Below are 20,697 nucleotides of genomic sequence, written 5' to 3'. Positions count from 1 at the left end.
CCAACATAACTCTATTGTAAAAGTAAATTTTAACCCCTAATTTTTCAATGTAGGTTTTTGCGTTTCGTTCTTAAATGAGACTACTTCACATTTTATTAATATATACTTTCCTGCCTCGCGGATCTCACGTATATACGGAAAAATCTAGCACCAGTTTTAAAATACCCAAAATTCTCTGGCCATGTTTTTCGGTCAGAGTGACTCTACTTTCTTGGTCTTTGATAGATATTATTTAATGTATATTCACTGAATATGTCAGATTTTAACAGTAACATATCGTAGAAGTTGCACAGGTGAGGAGGTAGAATAATCAGTACCACAGTGACTGCCTTAAGAATGTAGTGACACATTCTTAAATGTACTACATAATTATTTCTAAGACCAAATGAATAAAAAGCAGTAATAAATATTTTAGGCGTGTCACAATAGACCAAATATGTTTACCATATTTTACTAACCTAATGGTACTGACAATAGGCTTAATAAAAGTAAAAAAAATTCCGAAATAAAACACAAAGGATCACAGTTTGTAACATATTTAGTGTTTATTATATTTTATTGGATTGTTGTTTTAGTTTTTTTGATTTCATTTTATATATCGTCTTAAATATTTTCACCTTAAATTAATATGTGTAAGTCTATAGAACTATAATTAATTATTCATAAAATATACATGTTGTAAATAAGTAAGTTATGTATGATTAATGATAGATAAACTTAAAATATTTATTTAATCATATGTATACAGTTTAAAGATTAAAAAAATATATAATTATGATAATAATACAACATTAAATTTTATATTATAAAAAAAAAAAACAAATTGGTAAACATTTTAAAAGTACGTTTCTTAATCTTTGTAATATGTTTCTTTTTTCAAGGGAATCAGTGGTCGGTACAAAGGGAGCACAATCTTTAACAAAATAATAATATTGGTTACTATTCATGTATTTTCATTTTTTTGTAATAAGCATTGTAGGTAATTTAGTTATTTCATACATTACTTGGTAATGAGTGGTCGTCATTTATAACTTTTATTAAGTTTTTAATAAAATTTTTAGCCAATTATTTATAGGGTATATCTAATAAAGAATTAGTTTGTGTTTCTAACCCTAGTCAATATTAAAAGTTTTTTTAAAGAAATGTTGATTTTTTCATTTCTGCAAAAACCATTCCAGTTGTCATGATAAAATATCTTATCAATAGAGCACTGTGTAAGAGAATAGAAAATATGTATCTCTAAAGCCGGGTTTAAATCCGGAAAATTCGGGTCATAATTAAATCAAATATGTAGTTATTCACCCACAAAGTATGTACTAATATCTTGCTCCAATATTACTTGCCTACTTAACGGGTAAGGAAAGATTTACCGAGTTCAGTTCACTTTTGTCCCCTTTAAAACCAATTACTTTTACTATTTATTATAAAATGTATCAGAATGTATAATTATCTGAATGTGTTAATGCATGTGCGCTTTGAATAATTTCACTTTTACGAAATGGAAAGTATATTTTGTTTTCATCACAAGTTAATAACAACAATATGGAAGAACAAATAAAATATTATTGATGAAGTTTAAACAAAATTACGGATGTGAATGTCTACGATTTTGTTAAGATATGATGTCAATAAAATATAAAATTACATAAAAACAACTCTCTAACAAAAAAAGAACAAATTTGCACATCATCAAAGTTAAAGATTAATTTACAAGATATGTAGAAATATAAACAAAAATTTAACGAAAAAATTAAAAACTTAAATATAATTTGTTTAAAAAGAAACCATTAATTTCTTTATTGTTTCGATTTTTCAACTTTGGAAGCCGGGTTATTGTTTTCAATTTTATTTCTTTCATACATTTTTGGCATAAAAGAACTTTCGTTTTTTATATATTTTTCATTTATGGCCACAAGAAATAAAATTTCGTTGTCTCAACTTTCTTTTGTATTATTTAAGGGGTTTTTTTGTAGTTTTGCAAATTTATTTAATAGTATTTTTTTTTTTTGGATTTTTTATTGTTCATCGTTGTTTCTGAAATTTCTTTGTTTAAAATTGTTTTGCTGTTAAATATTGTATAATTATTACGATATTATTTCTGCTACTGTCTAGTCAAAACATTATTAAATTGTGTTTTTTGTGGTTATTAATTTTTGTTTAATTATAAATTTTTAAGTAATTTTACCAATATTTTGTACAAGTTTCATAATATATATATTTTTTATTTATTTTATAGATAAAATTAAAAATAATTAAGTTTTACAGTTAAATGCGATATGGAAGTTTCTTTTCATATGTGTTTCACAATAATATATTTCTCAATATTTACAAATTTATTTTTACAGTTTTTTCTTAATATATATTGGCAGGAATTTAACAATTAATGGAATAAATCTTGTTTTAATGATGATATGAAATAGTTTAACTCTATAAAGTTCTTTTTCGTAATAAATACCAAAATTGTTCTCATCATTCCAGTTCAACAACAGAACTTTTAGATTGCTAGATGTCGAAAATTAAAACTCTTTATTTATATAAGTAAGTTTATTTTTATAAAATTCTATGTTTATAGGAATGTTGGTAAAATTTTTATTTAAAGAAAATTTTCTCATTATATCATCTACACCCTTTAAAATCCCTAAACATTTTGCAAATATTTATTTGTTTGTTTATTTCTGCCTGAACTAAAGAGATTCCAAAAACGTCTAAAACAACCAGGTTTCTTTTCTATGGCCACATATCTGTCCTCCTCCATTATGGTGTCTAGTATATAATAACTACTCAAATTGAGCGGTGGTGGTGGCAATATTGGAGGTTGTCATGAAATTGTACAATTCTTGCCATCACCAACAATTGCTGATGTTGCTGTTGTTGAAGCTGAATTTGCCGCTATGGAAGATGCTGCCACTAATGATGAATGATTACTATTTAGCATTGACTGACCGTTACCATAGCTGTTCATAGCATTGTTAGCTTGTTCCATCATTGCTTGTTTCTTTAGTTTTTTCTCATACGCAATGGCATCGTTGGGAACATAGGAAACACGCACTCCACCATAATGTTTGCGTGCTGGCAGACGATAGACATAATCATCCATATCACTCGATGAACTGGACGAACACGTAGAACAAATGCTGGCCGCATCACAATTGTCCAAATTTTTCACAGCACTTGAACCGGCTTGAGTTTGAGCATTGTGCAGTCTTAGATTGGTTTGATTGATTTGCATTTCCGAATTGCTGCGTGACTGATTGCGTTTGCGTCGTCGACGACGTGCATTCGAATTGTCAGTATAACTTTTGGATCGTGACATGGTATCGTGAATACTGTGAAATCTTACTTCTTTGGTGGGATGACGATTGTTTTCCTCATCTTCGCCCTCCTCATCGTCGTCTTCGTCATCATCGATGTCGTTTTTAATGCGTTCATAGTTATCATGTGGCAACTCATCGTGACCCTCATTATCGTTTTCCTGATCCAATTCCAATTCATTAGTAATCTCTTGTGTACTTTCAGTCATGTCCGAGTTGCTGGGAGAGTTAATATTAATTTTATCTATACTTTGATAACTATGGGAATCTTCTGCTTTAGATACCAGCATATCGGGTAGTGAGGCTGTAATATTGGGATCTCCAAATATTGTTTTATCACCAGAACAAATGTTGTCTAGGCTTATGCCCAATTCGGTTAGATCTATAGGTGGTGGATGAGCTGGTCGTGGTATTCCCGGGGCAACCACATTGTCAAGATTTCGAGCCAACATTAAACGACCCAAATCTTCTCTTCTTTGACGTTCTTGTCTTTCTAGCAAATCTCCAGCACTGCCTGAACTCTTGTGAGCATGACGGTCTTTGCTATTTGGTGCCTTGCCTGGTCTTGGGGAACGGGCTATTTGACTTGTAGTACTGGCTCGATGTGTTGGTCTGAGTTGAGGCCCCGAACTGGTATCGGAAGGCGTTGGTGGTTCACCTTTACTACATGCTATGGAGCAGTAAATAGTGCCACGACGAGGTAAGAACGGTCTACCTAGCAGAGAGCAACGACAAGTACAGCACGAGAAACATTGATCGGTTGCATGCCAATGTTGACCATCATGAGACATTTGACCTTGATCCACGCCTATGGCATCGCCACAATAGTCACAGTATTCGGCAAACATAGTGTCGAAACAACTCAAGCAGTAAGGTTTGCCTTCACGCATTATATATCTTTGACCGCCCAACTGAAGATCGCATTCGAAACAGGCAAAATGTTTCATATGCCAAGTACGTCCCTCAGCTTCGGTACATTCGTCTGAGAATATAATCTAAAAAAGATAAATGTTGGATTTGACAAAATTAATGCCATTTTTTAACATTTTTGCAATTTTGTTATGGTTTACTTAATGCTTATAACTTATGGCTAAAGTCATTTCAACTAGTTGTTTTTATTACTTTAAGAAAATTAATTAATTTGTGTTGCACTTAATTATCTACCATTTATAGTTGTAAAACTTAAAAACATGTTGTTGCTGAAAATAAATGCTAAACATATTCAAATATCATATAAGGCAATTGACTCTTGCTAAAATTTTAACAATTTAAATTGTAATTTAGTTTAATTCAATATTAAATTGAAACCCCTTATTTAGAAATCAGTTTTTGTTGGACGCCTTACTTTGTATACTAACTAAATGGTTGAAGTAGTTAGTGCTAAAGTATTCAAGGAGTAAAGACATTATACACAATAAGGGCCTTATGCAAAAACGATTATTAAAGTTAACAATGGTTTACTGTACACTTTTTCCATATAAAAACAGGTTTTAACAACCATTGTTAAGTTAATAATCGTTTTTGTATAAGGCGGTAAGTAAGTAATAAAGTTACTTTTAAGATTTTTTATTTAATATGTTTATATAAAATTAAAGTTAAATACATATAATGTGTACTAAATTTAATTTCTCATAAAATTTTACTTAGTCTTTAAGTAAACATTTCTTTTATACAGTCATTCCTCGAGTGAAGTGAATAAAATACTTTTGGCAGGTCAGAGACATATTGTGAAGCAAGTAAAAATTACTTATAGTAGGACATAGCGCACCGAGAAAGAACTTAGATATATCTGCAATGCAGACGATGTCTTAATCGAAATTAATTAGACTAATTCTAGCTTATGCCTCAATAATCTGGTGGACTTCTTGGAACAAGCGTATGTCTGGGTATAAATGGTATCATGAGCCAAAGCTTTGGATACGATTCTAGATTTTGATATAAGGCAGCCATGAATTTATATTGGAGACATTGGAAGGTTATATAGAATCATCGGATTATCTTGTTCAAGTGGAACATTGGTGCAAATATCCATAGGAATTCATTGCTATAGGATGGCTCTAAATTAGGGAAAAAGTTGGCCTTGGGGTTCTATATTGAAGACCCAAAAACTACATAAACTTCCAGGTAGTAGATGTCCGAGCAATAAAGAAATGCGTAACTTGGATTTGGTTAAACATGGCGCCCAATGGTCTTAAAATATTTCCCGACATTCAGAAGGCAATTAGAGCGATATCTGGTAATAAATTGAAATCGAAGACTGTAAGAAATATTTAACCGACTACTTTCCTAGGGGAAAGATATGAAATATCTTGGGAGTGATATTATTCCGGATATAATATCCCTTGTGAGCACTGATTAAGAAATATTTAAGAATTACGCCCAGGCTACTGATATCTTGAACATAGGACGTTAATATATTCAATAAATACTTACTATAAAAGGTTTTTGTTTTTATCAACAAACTTTTTCAATGAAAATGAGTGTACAACAGGTACGATAGTGGTGTATTTCTTTGGATTTGATATAGGTACATTAATCAAAGTCGGATATTGTTAGGCGTCCGATCGAGGTGATACTATTGTTTGGAGGCTAAGTAAAAAATGAACCGTTTTCAACCCTTCAATTGGACTTTGTTCTTGAAGCATATGCTAAATTTCATAAGTTGTCTTGAAAATTGCGACTTATAATTTGATTGAGGTTTATGTTGAACCTATATTTTTATGTGTTCCCTATAAATATCCAATACACTATAGAAGGGATACCTGTACGAAATTTTTGTTTATTTATCAGCTCGTTTTGCTAAACAAAAAAAAAAAAAATAATAAAAGATTCCCTAAAGACTTGATGCCAAAGTCATAAGATGTTGTTTTATAAATACATATAGATGTTGCTGGTATGTGTTGGTTGTAGGTTGTATATAAAAAATATTTATGACTGTAAACATGTTACGACAACTTACCTCATCACATGCCGAACAACGTGGCTTTTGTGTTTCAGCATGATGACGTCCACAATAGAGGTTGCCATCACGATGGAAATATATTAAATCCACCAGTAATTCCTTGCAAACACAACAAACAAAACAGGCAGGATGCCAACAAACCTGTGCGCCAAGACGTTGAGCAAAGACCACAATGTCACCAGAGGAAAGTTGTTCGTTGCACTAAAAATAAAAACAACAAAATAAAGAAATGTTAAAGAATGTGAAATCTAAAAGAGGAAAAAATCCAATTTTATGTCAAGAGATGATGATGTTAAATTTTTCATCTAAAATATGTTTACATTATGGATTTTCATGATGCTTAATATTAAGTGTATGTTTAAATAAAACCTGAGGATATGATTATTTCAAGATTTCCAAAAATATAAATGAAACATATTTTAAATGCCATAAACTTATTTTTTCACAAAAACATTTAAACTTCTATTGATAAAAATCTTTGGCATTTTTGTTTATTAAGCCACTAAACAAGGAATCTTTTTCATAAATGCTCCCTATGCTGCATACTTGGACGGCTTAAAAACATACAAACAACATGAAATAGCAATTGTGCCTTAAGGACATAATATGAAATTAAAGTTTAACTTATATGTTTGTACTTCGTTTATGTTTTTTTTTTCTTTTCCCCATTTTCTGTTCAAATGCTTGAGATTCAAAAGAATCATATCGAAGGAAAATTGTATGAAGAAAAAGGGTTTGCAAACATTTGCAAGTTGAAGAAACCATTAAATGTTTAAACATTTGCTTTTTTATATTTTTAATTTTACAATGACTTGGTTCGTTGGTTGTTGTTAGCTTTATTTGAGTTTTCCTATTTAGTGAAAGTGTTCCCTAGAGGTTTTTTTATTAAGGCGTATTTTGTGAAATTAGTCTGTACTTATTTCAACTCTATTCTCTACTACTAAATGAATTTTGTGGGTTTTTCATTTAAATGTTGTTGTTTGTTTTAATTTGTTTTAAACCAAATAATTGTTAATGCGTGGGCATTATATTGTTTTTGTCTGTCAGTGCTATTATAGAAATAGCATTTAGTTTATTTAATACATTAATTTAAATAAACAAAACTTGTTCAGACTAGGGATTGTTTTTATTGTTATGGAAATGGTTTTTAGTTTAATTTGTCCCATTTAAAATATTAAGCCGATAGACTACCATTGATATAAATGTATAACTAAACTGCTGCAATAATCGATTGGCAAATTAAAGCTATTTATTTGTTATTTCATATCACTTATATATTAATTTTGATGAAATATATGCTTTTGAAGACTTAAGAAATCTTTAAAGTTTAAATAGTTAAAAGTATGAAAAACTGAGAAATCTTTTAAAGAGATACAGTTCACCAACCCAGAAATTTTACACAAGTAAGAGCGTTGTGAAAAGTGAAATTTAAATTTAGAAATCGACCTGACATAATCCGTCAATAGCCAATTCAAAGTAAATTGGAGCTTTCAGCCGAATAGTATATACATAGTAAGGTTACAATTTGAGGACATAAATCATTTTATTTTGCCATTTTTAAAAAACGAGAAGCACTATTAAAATATTTTATTATATGCCTTAACTCTCCAGATCAAGAAAAAGCTTTCTAGAGACTTTGGAGAGGGTAACAAAAATAATAAAATGATTGGCCCATAGTAACTCAATAAAGTGACTTCTGTGTTGGGACAACGAATGTTTAAGTGCTTTACGTGAACACATATCTTAACAGCCTATTTCACGGTGGTCTTTTCAATCACTGGATAAGCTTTGCAACGACTCATCACCATTGTGCATCTTACACGACGGTGATAATTTACATATATGGATGTTCCGGTCATCTTTTATCATAATAGTCCCGTTGGGGAAGGAGACTCGTCATTAGCAAGCCCAATCTAACCCCTACAATGGAAAATCTTATATGTCACCCAACCACAATACTGAGATGGCTCTTTTGATTCGGCAACAGCACATAGGGGACGTAATTGGTAATTCAATGCACGGACCATTTCAATTGACAAGAGTGACAATAAAGACCCACTGTGATAAGTTGAGCATGGTTTAGAGTAAATTTCAACACAATCAACCATTAAGGGAAATCGATGATAAATATAAGAAAGGGCAGTGACGACTTTGGACCACACTCCGTTTTGCCATACCTAAGTTCAGAACATCTCTTCCGCCACTTCATCTATCACTCTATCCGTCAAATCTAGCGGATTTACCTCAGATACAAATAGAATACACCAATCTATCAGATACAAGTACCTGATTGTAAACAACACATCGTATATCCCACCTTGCATTATTAGCTTAAATCCAACTTTTTATTAATTCACAGTCATGCACAGTTTACACTGCTCCTAGAACCTTGGAGCGATAACGAAAATTATATTTCACCGTATATCAATATTTTTATACACTACGTGCATCTCTAAAGAACCTCAAATAATTGACCACCCAGGGCATTGTCCTGCGTACAACTGGGACACCAGATTATGTTGTGTTCTGGTCAGACCCCATGTCAAATCATCCAAGGATTAGCAGAGAGTGAAATGTCTACACGAGATTATGGTCCCGGCAGACTAGAGGTATTAGCAGCACTTCTTTACCTCGGGATTGCAATACACTAAAATGCGCGTCGTACATCAAGGGAACATGCCCGGGAGGAGTCTGTGTTGTGACAGTTTTATGACCACTGTTTGCATCTAGCGTACAATATAACCATCGTTTTCCGAAGATGTTCTTGTAGTTGTAGAAGATACAGAATGCTTCACATATATCATTTTTACCAGTACGCTTTGAGGAGAACAATTTTATAAAGAAACAATAATATTTTTTGAAAATTTATAGGAATTAATTTTTCTACATAAACTTAATTTGGTATTTTTTCCCCGAAAAAAGAAACAGAAAAATAAAAAAATTATTTCTATATATATTTATATTTTTTGGACTCGTTAAAAAATAGTAAATGAAAGAATTATGAAAATATTCAATGGTCCGGAAAAAACACAATGAGGAAATATTCCAAATCATCGAACCATACTACAACTAAGAAAAACATTAACGCACATTTCAAAATTATTATTCGTTTGAAAGGAAGAAAACTAAATAGTCAGTAAAAAGAAAAGAATGTCGTTGCTTTTTAAAAGGCAAACAATAACTTTGAAGACAAGGATATGACAAGCGAAAATAGGGTGAACAAAAAAAACAAAAAATAAACGAAAAGAAGGATGAACAAAAGAATAATGAAAAAAAATCATTGATGTGTATTCAAAATGAATGAATGAGAAAAAAGAAACCAAGTCAAATGCTTGAATTAAGATTATGATGCTAAAGAAATAGAAAATTAAAACTGAAATCTTGTTATTTAAGGCGATAATGAGAGGCTTTGAGGTGCGCTAAATAAATACTTATTCTGTTTAAAAATGATTATTATCTGTATACAATAATATCAAGTCTTATATATTTTTTGTTTAAACTTAACTGCTGCCTCTTTTAGTGTAGGCTACACAAAGTGAAAATTTATTAGAAAAAGGAGTCAACCGAATGTTGAAAAAATCTTTATACATCTAATCCATAATGAGTCGACAAATAGTTAAAGAAACAAAATAAAATCACAATTCTCTTTTTTTTTTTTGTACAAAAGTCTTCCTTTTTTGCAAAATTTTATTTTTGAAGTTCTTTTGTAAGACACAACATGAACAGAGAAATAAGTAAAGTTTATGTAGTGAAAAAGGCACGATAACAAGACCCATTAATAATTCCGGTTCCGGACAAACTTTGCCATCGTTCGTGCATGCCAAACAGACAAAAACAAAAACCAAATGACATTTAGTTAGAGTTTGTTGTTAAATACTTTAATATGTTTGATGTTTTTTATTTTTAGGGATAGAAAGGGGGAATTGAGTAACAGAACATTTAATGAAGACCAATGACCTTTTTTTGACATTAACTACAGACATACAAAACGTACATTCGCTCAGTGACAATTTGTCAATATAATTATTGCTACGTTTGTCATTTCATCTTCTTCGACGATTTAACAAACCTGCCATGAAATTGAAAAAAAAAAACAAAGAAAAGAAGCAGACTTGATGACATAAAGGACGAAATAGAACAAATAGGAAAAGGCCAGAAAGTCTAATAAGAGATATTGTTGAAAAATGGATTAATTGGATTGATAAGATTAATGAGAAATGATTGTAATTATTTACATGACATTAAACACAAGCCAAACGATAAGTAACAAATTTTAAGAACAAAATTACTTCAATACAGAATACACCTGTGTGCTGATTACATTTTCATGTTGTACTAAAGAGCCTGGGAAAATTTTTGGCTAAAAGCTTTTAAACACAAGTTTCCTCTAAGTACTTTGTTTAACTTCCGTTTTCCGGTCATTTAAATAACTGAGTAAAATCTCTAAACTACATATTTTCTTTGCTTTTATTTTAGTTTTGCTTAATTATTTACAGGACAAAAAGTTTTGTTTAAGTATGTTAGTATGTAGTAGGCATAATTGTACATACTTATACTTCAACTTTATTTTGAGACTTACATACTACATGGTAGTTTCCTTTTGAATTCTTCAGCCACATTTTGTTTTGAAGTTGCCTGCCTAATTAATGTCATTTACACACAAAAACTTTATTTTGGTATTTCAATTACCAAAATGCGAAAAATACTTTCAACACACAAGAACTTAAACAAAAAAGAAATCAGTTAATGAAACATTTTGAGATTGTATTCGGAAGTTCTTTTACTTGGTTCTGTTGCCAAGAAACGCGATTGTTAATAGCTTGAAAATAATGTCTTTTGGAATAAAGGGAGTTGTTGTGGTTTTTGTTCTCGTGTAGGTTCTGCACAATATTATGTACTTGTTTTAGTTTTTATAAAAACAAAAATAATTATTATTTTTTATATTGCCACTTGAAGCGATAAAGGACTTAAATACTATTTTTGAAAATAAAAATGTAAAAAAGTGTTAATGGTTTAAAAGCTTCTAGTTTTAATAAGAACGATGTATTATTCCTTTTAACGCATGTATGTATTATTCCTTTTTATATCAAGAAGTTTAAAGCTTTTAAGGAATTGAATTTTAAAATCAATGTTCTTCAGGGATATAACATCTTAATAGGGGTATCCCCATCCAAAACTGTCTTATATTTAACCTGATATGCTGTCACGTTTATTTGGTATATATTCACAGATTTCAGTGTATTTTGGTTAACGTGGTAGTTCAGATTAAATATTGTATAGTATTAGATCCAGCTGCAGTCTATATGTAGGATATCATTAAGCCTAGATCCATATATATATCCTGTCTAGCATCCTGTGACCTGTTATTATCGCTTCGGTTTATAAGGAGTCTTGTGCGTTTTTCATTAAATGAGGGCCAATTTGCATGTTTATAAGAAATTAATATTAAAGGTGCAATTTTTTGTTAATTAATCAAAGAGCAGATCCTGTTCAGGTAAACTCATCTTTCTGTTCTTTTCCAAAATCGAAGAGACCAATCAAGGGTAATGTCAGATAGCCGACCCAGCCAACAAAAAGTGTAACAATATATTTTTGCTAGGGTTTGATCTATTTGGGACCAATATCTCACAGTTAACGAATATTTATGTTTTCGGTATGAGATCGGCTACATCTGGTTTTTGTGCACAACTATCTAATATGTCGTGTATATATACATTGATCAATTGTTCTGTTATCGGTTTCAGTCAATTCACATAAAGATATCAGTCGCTCAATTGTGCAAATTTTATAAAACCTAGGTCGACTTAGTGCTCAATGAGTCGGTTATGGCATTATATTAGAATTGGTTATAGGTGAACTTAGAACCCATTACGAACCCGAAATTCCTCTACACAGCTCCCAACATCAGTGTTTAAAATTTTTAGTTTCAGATCAAGCAAAGCGTCCTGGTTTTTAGCCCTGTTTGTTCAGTATAGGCAGTTTTCCGTTTTCAGTTGCATTAAATAAATATTTATTTTAAATTTTAAAAGTCGTTCATAAATTATATTGGAATTTTTGAAAATAGTAAAGTTAAACCTTTGGTCTATTTCTAAATATTTGGGCTATCTACAACTTACAAGATAAAATATTTCCTACTGAAAAGCTCTACTACGAATAGTAAATATGTTAATAAATGAAATTTAATTTTCTTAATTAATTCAAAAATCACTATCACAAATGTTCGGTGTAATGTTCATTAAACAAGTGATTTAAGTTCTTTTTCCCTTACTCGAGTAGAAGTATATTTCTTGTTTGTGGTTTCTTTTGTTGGGAAATAACTTTGAATTGTTGAGACAATTAAGTTGTTGTTTGTTTTTAACAAAGTCTAACAAAGCAGAAAATATCCTTAAAGCCATAATAAAAAACTCATATGTATGCATTCAAGGATACAAAATGAAATTTTAAATTAAAATACTCTCTTATATGTACATATACATATGCTTAATTACATACATATATAAACATTTATTTGTTTAGGATAGATGGGTTTTTGCAATCGTTTAAATTTAAAATTTGTATAAAAATTTTAAAGTTGTAAAATTTTATGATTTATTTTTATTGAAAAATTTATGTGGGTTTAAAATTTTTGAAAATTTTAATACTTTTGCTTTGTCATAGTTAAGCTTTTTCTACAAATACATCTAAAAATCTTAAACATCTTTTCTTAATAAAAGCTGTTTTTTTTTCTTTAAACTGTTTTCTACATTTATTTAATTAAAATCTTTTTAATAAATCCCATCACTTTCTTATTTTTTATACATCTTAAAATTCCTAACAGAAAAAAACTTCAAATAATATTAAAAAGATTTTCTTTTCAAACACTTTTCATAAATCGCAGTTTTTATGATGAGAAAAGTATAGAAAAGAAAAAACTTCACTGCTTAAGAAAGGAAAGCTAACAAAAAGACAAAAAAATGCAGCAGTAATAAAATGAAGGATGAAAAATGAACTCAACACAGAGTCCTTTTTTCTTTAATAAATCCTTTTTCAATGAAAAGTGCACAAAATAAATGGTAAAAGTTGGAAGGAGACAAAACCAAGTACAACTATTCAAGGAAAAACTTTTTACAACAAATCTCCATTATTGACTCGTGTATATTCATATTTGTATAGATATTTGTTTGTCTTTATGAATGTAGAAGTGCGAATACTTGCCGGCAGTTCTTGAAACTAATGCTGCACTGTTCTACTACTTTCAAGGCATTAACGATTTGCCCTTTTTTAAATATAATTACTTTTGCATTATAAAAGACACTTAGACGTATCTAAGTGGTGATCCCACTTAAACTGCCGGGCAGCTACTACTGTTTACTTTTTGCATACAAAAAGTTTTATTCTTTCTTGTATAATTTTCAGTATTCTTAAGAAATATATATATTTTTAATAAGAACCAAAATAACAGAACAATGGAATGGTGTATAGAAAATACGAGTACTTAAATAAAATGAAAGTGCATTTCATTGTTCAGTTGATGCTACTATAGATAGATTTTGGTGTGTATTTTTCAAATTTCTTCCAGAGTTTTGCAAGTGTTGAAGAAAGTAGAAGTTAAATAATAAAAGTAGAAAACTTTATGAAATCTGTCTGTTTAATATGCTTTTGACTGGTTGCTGGCTTGCTATTCATTGTCTGGCAGCCAATAATGATGATGCAAATTTAAACAAAAAGTCCAACAATTTCTATAGTAAATATTAAGAAAAGCGAAAAAAATACAAAAACAAAGCAAAATACAATTGAAGAAATTTTTTTGTTTAAGTTTTTCCTCTCATTGTGAGTTTTGTTGTTTGTGTAGTGGAGCAGTTTTTATTTGCAATTTTTTCACCATTCACTTTTCATGGAGTTTTTGTTATGAATTTTTATATAATTTGAATGGAAAACAGGTTAAATTGTTACTGGTCAAAACCGAATTAAGGAGGGGAAAATATTGTTAAGAGTTTTGTAGGTAATATCTCAACAATATAGAAAGACTAAATTTGGAAAAATTGTTTAAAATCGGGGTATTATTATAAACAGAAATAGGCCTATACTCTGTATTTTAAATTTTAATTTTGACTATTGACTACAGTCTGAACTATAGGTTATAGTCTATACTTTATAGTAAACACTATAGAATATAGTCTAAACTGTAGTCCGGACTATAGATTACAGTGTGTACTATAGGATATTATCTGGAATATAGATTCTAATTTGGACTATAGTACAGAATATAGACTGGACAATAGTATCTGGATTATAGATTATATTTTAGACTACAAAATATAATCTGAACTATATGCTATAATCTGGATTATAAAATAAAGTCTGAATAATAGACCATAGTCTTAGCTACAGATAATAGTCCGTACTTAAATAGACTTGAGTCTTATCTGCAGACCATAGTCTGAACAATATACTGTAGTCAGCTTTATAGACTGTGGTCTGGACTATAGTCTATAATCTGGACTATGGAATATAGTGTAAACTGTAGACTATATCTGGACTATAGTCTGAACTAAAGTCTATAATCTGGTCTATAGACTACAGTCTGGACTATAGAAAATATTTTGAATTATAGAATATAGTCTGGATTATATACTATAGATTATAGAATATGGTCTGAACTATAATGTGGACTTTAGACTGTAAACAGGAATATAGAATTAAGTCTGCACTATAGAATGGGCTATAGATTGTAATGTGAACTATAAACCGTAATATGGAGTATTTTACGATAAACTTCAATTGGAAGATAATGGAAACATAGAAATTTCTGGATATTTGTGGCATTTGAAGGATCAAGTTTAATATTCTATTTCATTTAGTAGGGTATTTAAAAAAAATATATGTAACAGTCGTACTCGTTTACTACGTGATACTTTTTTTCTACAGACAAAAACAACTGTTTAAGACACATTTTGTCAACTTCTTACTTGTTGTTAATGTTTTGTTTTTTTCTCTCTATTCGCAACATAAAAAATAATATAACAACGTATTTTCAATTGTTTTTGGTCCATTTTTTGTATTTTTATTTTATGAATATTGTTTGTTTCGTACACATTTTTTTTATTTTTCAGTAAATATGTATATAAGATTTTTTCAGTTTTTAGTTTAGTTTTTATGTAGACTTAATGAAATCTTTTTGTCATCTGTTACAAACTTTTAACAGTAAATGTGGCTGTTTGACTATTGTTTAGTTTGTAAAGACCAAGTTTTTGGGGTCCCCAACAGTCTCTTTCCATCCCCATAAAGACTCTAAAGTTTTAGCCATTTGTATGGGTAATGACAGTGGCGCACCAACGTTTATAATCACTGCAAATGGCAGATGAAAATGACGAACATACCGAACAAGTAAAGCAAAAACCTGATGTTGCAAAAAGTGGTGGCAAGTGGCAGAAGTGTTGCATTTTATTATTTCCTTTCAGTCTAGTTTAAATAACTATATAAGTATTTGGCCAATATGAGAAAAAATAAAAACAAAAATAACAGCGAAAATAAAATAAATGGCAGATGAAAAATTACACCAAAAATTAAATTTATGAAAAGTTTGCTACTTTAACAGTTAGAAAAAACTAAAAAACAGAAACTCTAAGTTTTACAAGAGTATTTACAAAATACTGTTTTGCATCTGTAGGATTTAATATATGAGTCTGGGTGTTATTTTCGTTATTGTTGTTGTCAAGGTATTTGATTTATTTCCTTGCAAATGTTTGCAATTTAATATGAATATTTAATTACTTGTCTTAGTTTAACATGCAAATATAGAAATAAATAGAAAAAATGCCGTTGTATTTTAATTACTATGTAATTTTAATGTGCTACACTTTACTTACATTTTGACAAGGACGTTCATCTGATACAAGACGTACTGCACCACGTCCCAAAGCTTCACGTTTTCGTTGTGCCGAAAATATTCGTAATTCTTTACGTTCCTCGTCACTTAGGGAGTGACAATAGCGTACCTATAATTATTAGAATATATACCGATATTATAAAATGTTTCAACAAAAAGAAATTCAGAGTTTCAACTTGGTTTCAAAGCAGTTCAATCTTTTAAAAAATCGATTAAAAACTGTTAAACTTACTTCATTATCCTGTGGCGGAAGTTGATGCAACAATTGCTTAATGCGATATTTTTCTCCAGGACTATTAACATACGGCACCTTATCGTCTGGCAACTGTGAAAAATATAGACGTACCTAAAAGTGAAAATAAAACTGGTTGTTAAAAATTTAAAATTCAATCAAATTAATTAGTTTTGTCTGTTTTCGTTTAGTTTAATTTATTGATGTTATCGTAAATAATAAATACATTACAGATTTTACCATTATGATGGATTTTTCTTTCGCAAATCAATATAAATTGGCAATATATCAATTTGATGTCGTAAACATATGCAGCCAAATTCCCAGTAAATTTAAAACTAGTTCAATGTATCCCTTTTACAAAACATTTATCATTAAAATTAAACAATATATTACTTTTGTATCTTTAAGTAATCTAGCATTTCTGGTTAGAGAGTTGTCTCCTGAAATTTTCTATTTTCTATAATAGTAACGGTCACAAGTAGTCTACAGCAATCTCAATTATCAAAATATTTGTGAAGTGAAAACATTTGAAGGACAAACATATGACAAAATAACTATTTTCTTAGCAAGCCCATTCACCCCGAACTGCAGGGAACTTAATTTTGGAAAATGTTCACATGTGTTTGTGTTAATAAACTATTCACTAACTGTCTTTGTGATATTAATCACAAAAAATACTTTCACTCTCACCATCATCATGACAATTTGGTCAATTTCTATTAAAAGTAATGATGTGCTATGCATCATTTGTAGCAACCACTACAAAACACATACAACATATTGGTGCAACCAAAAATGGTTGCCACAACATCCTTTAGCACTTTTATCGGCATCGTCATCACTCAGCCAGACAATACACACACTAGCCACAATTGCCGTTAGATTGTTACACTATTAAGTGCCCTCCCTGCGGCATTAGTTATATGAGCATTCCATTTTTTGTCCATTCATCCCATATGATGCAGTCGGATTCCTCTTACTACATTGCCACCGCCTCTATTACAAGTACACAACGGTTGTCGCTTTTATCGCATAGATTCCATGCTGTGTGCATCAATTTTGTCCGAAGTGGGGTTCAATTAGTTCACAACATACAACTGCTCCGACAATCTCAGACACTCACTCAAACGATTGAGTATGATTGTTTGTTTGCTTGTTCATTTGTCGTCCATTTATGGCGACTTGGTCATACAATTTTGGATTTATTTACAAACACAAAAATCTATTCCCATCTAAATACCAGATTGTGTTGTATTGGAAATTTATTACAAGTGCCTTGGTCTGGTCAACTACATACAACTAATATCGGTGAAAGAGAATGAGAGGGGCCATTAGTTATTGTTGCCTGTTGTATGAACAAACGAATGAACGAATACATACTTCCATAGAGGGAGTCGGTCTCACATTATTAATTGCACTTGCTATTAAAAGTTAGAAACAGTTTTCTTTTTTTTTTGGTTATTGTATTTATTATTAGCTTTTGGTCATGTGGCAGATAAAATGAAAATCCTCGTACACACAAAATCATATGAAATTTTGTTGTAATAAAATATTTGAACAACATTAGCTGTTACAAGCTTCCAATATACCGAGTTACAAAGTACAAGCCCAACGGTTTTATAAGAAAACAGTATATCTCTTTCAGACAGTAGTTTTCCAAAAGCATAACTCCTTGATTGGACCAAATTTCATAATATCCGCTTTTCTGATACGTAAAAAAGAAATAACTTTAAGAGAGTAGTTAATAATCCATCAATAAAAATCTATTACTGCCTCAATTATATGTTACATACTGCCACTCCGAACAGCAGGGTATGAGTACAACATGTGAACACACATACATTGTGAATGTGGCAATATGGGTGGGTCTGGTGATTAAACACGACTATAAATGTTTGAAATTTTTAAGGGTATTTAAGTAAAATTTTATCCGCCCGCTAATTTTTACTTGCCACAATTATTTGCAATGAAAAATTGCTGGGTTTTACCAATTAATTTTTACGAAAAGTTGGGAAAAATAATAACTATTTAGTAAAATATCACTTTAAATCGTGTTGGGAATAACTTTTGTAGTAAAAGTTAAGTTGTGTATATGTGAAATAATATTTAGAAAAATTACTGCATTTGATTTTTTATCTAACTATATATTTTTACTAACTAGACTTTTTTCAGAGTTATATTTAAATATTATAATTAAAAAAAGTTGTATTCCTATTATTAAAGTTTGTCAATATAATTGAATTCGACAATGCCTTTCTTAAAAACTTCATCTTTTTAGGAGATCTCTGTCCCAAATCATGAACATAAACTTATTTTCTTTCCAATAAAGAATTTTGCACTGAAAAATAGATCAGTTTAAAATATGTACTTCCGAGTTCTATTTTATAGAATAGACGCAAGACTAATCTATAACTACACAACAAACTAGTACTTATATAGAGTTTTTAAACTAGTCCAATAGACAGGTTATTATCTCTCAATGGAGGATATAGTAGACTATAAACTAGACAAAATACTATTCTATAGAATAGTATACTGTTCCAAGGACTTATTCATAGAATAAATAAACGATCGGATAAAAAAAATAATCCTAAAAAGTTATCTCTTTGTTAAATGTTAGAATCTTGTAATATGCACGAAGGGTGATGGCCCCTACTTATGCAGTAAATTATTTTGGAACTAGGAATATAGGTTGTAGAATGATGGATAGAAAGAATAGTGCTTATGGACTTTTGATTTATATATACTTCTGCTTTGATTTATATATACTTTTTGATTTATATATAGTTCTGCTGGAATTTTACTTCACATACGAACAGTGCGGTCGAAGAATAAATTTTCCCAGCAATAAGTTGTGCGGTCTACTAGCCACTAAAGTACAAAATGGTATGTTCTTCAAAAGAACAAATTTCACTGTAATATTAATAGCAGTACAGTGAAATAAACCACACTTTTGCTATGCTGCTTCAGTGAATGAATAAGGTTGGAAACCCTACTTACTTGCTTTTTAAGCTCAACGCTCAGGCTAGTCAGGAGACAAATCTAGCTCATTTGCTTGATACCATATCAAGTGTATCATTGCTAAATTGGATGTTCGATTCGCAACAGACGGATCTTTTTACAATCAGAATATCAATATAATGAACTTCTTAGTTCTAAATGTATACCACCGTCTGACAAAGAGAGAAAAAATTCGTTAGATAAGAACCGTATGATATACACCTGATGCTATAAATTTAAGAGAAAAAATCTACGTTTTTAGTTTTTCATTTCGTGGTCCTTTGTCCTTTAAAAAGCACTTCAAAGTTTTAAAAAGTAAATTTTTAAAAAATAGCTTTGTTCCTTTACTTGTCAAGTTTGCAGGTTTTTACCAGAAATTGTAAAAGAGAACAAATTTGAGCAATTAAAATTAATTTCTCTTTGCCAGAACTTGCAGGTTTTAGCCAGAACATTTTTTCTTGGCAAATAGAAAAAAATTGTCAAATAAATTATTTGTTTAAAAAATACATTAAGGCTGTGTGCCAAACGGTAGCAAAGTTCTATGGTAAAATAATATTTTCTTATTGTGGAAAATATTATCACTTTTGCTGTGCCAAACGAAATCTTTTTGGATTAAATGAAATTTTGACAATTGTTACTTCTTTTACAAGAAAATCTGCATGTATTTTAATAATAGAAACACTTTTATTGTTTTTTTTATTATTAAAATGGATTTTCTACAATTCACCTCATATCTATCAAAAATTTACATTTTCAAGCAAATTGTTACCGATTGGCACACACTCTGAAAACAAAAAATGTTTGATATTTTTGATTTATTTTCATAAATAAGTATGTGTGATTGTAGTTTTTCAATTTTATTTTAATTTTAATAGAAATTTATTTGAATAAACATCAATACAAATTTATTGAAAGAGAAATTTTGTTTTTTCTCTTCCCGTATTTTTTATAAGTACGAAGAGAAAATTCATTAATTCTCTTTAGCCAGAAAAGTTCTGGAACAAAGCTAATATTTTAAAATACTTTTACTAATTAAACAATGTCAAATTTGGTGTCAAGCCAACAGGAAGAGTTGGGAAATATTTTGTATTATTTCTATTTTATACTGTTAGAATTGATTTAAAATATTTTTTGAAAACTGTACTTTTTAAAACTTTGAAGTCCTTTAAAAAGGACACGGGATCAATTTTTCTCCATTAAAATTATAGTTTCAGACGTATATCATCTGGTTCGTGTATACTTTTTAGTGCCGGACGGTGTACTAGATTATCACATCGTCTAAGGTAAGCAGCAAATATTTTTTCTTAAATCTATTTGATAT

The 20,697-nt window shown here is 29.9% G+C and overlaps 1 protein-coding gene across 3 annotated transcripts in view; it reads right to left on the bottom strand.

Moving 5' to 3' along the window:
- Positions 1–520: 520 nt before the first annotated feature.
- The window catches only part of LOC111675396 (protein espinas), a 97,632-nt gene continuing 77,455 nt past the window's right edge, over positions 521–20,697 (bottom strand). For all 3 annotated transcript variants that reach the window (XM_046953797.1, XM_046953798.1, XM_046953796.1), the window contains 4 exons: positions 16,374–16,487; positions 16,122–16,250; positions 6,271–6,474; positions 521–4,306 (listed from right to left, as the gene is read on the bottom strand). In XM_046953797.1, coding sequence (XP_046809753.1) covers positions 2,819–4,306; positions 6,271–6,474; positions 16,122–16,250; positions 16,374–16,487 — 1,935 coding nt within the window. In that variant the 3' untranslated portion in view covers positions 521–2,818. The remainder of the gene's footprint in view (positions 4,307–6,270; positions 6,475–16,121; positions 16,251–16,373; positions 16,488–20,697) is intronic.

Source organism: Lucilia cuprina, chromosome 6 (genome assembly GCF_022045245.1).
Source record: "Lucilia cuprina isolate Lc7/37 chromosome 6, ASM2204524v1, whole genome shotgun sequence".
Lineage (NCBI taxonomy): Eukaryota > Metazoa > Arthropoda > Insecta > Diptera > Calliphoridae > Lucilia > Lucilia cuprina.
This window is presented reverse-complemented; position numbering and strand designations above follow the sequence as displayed.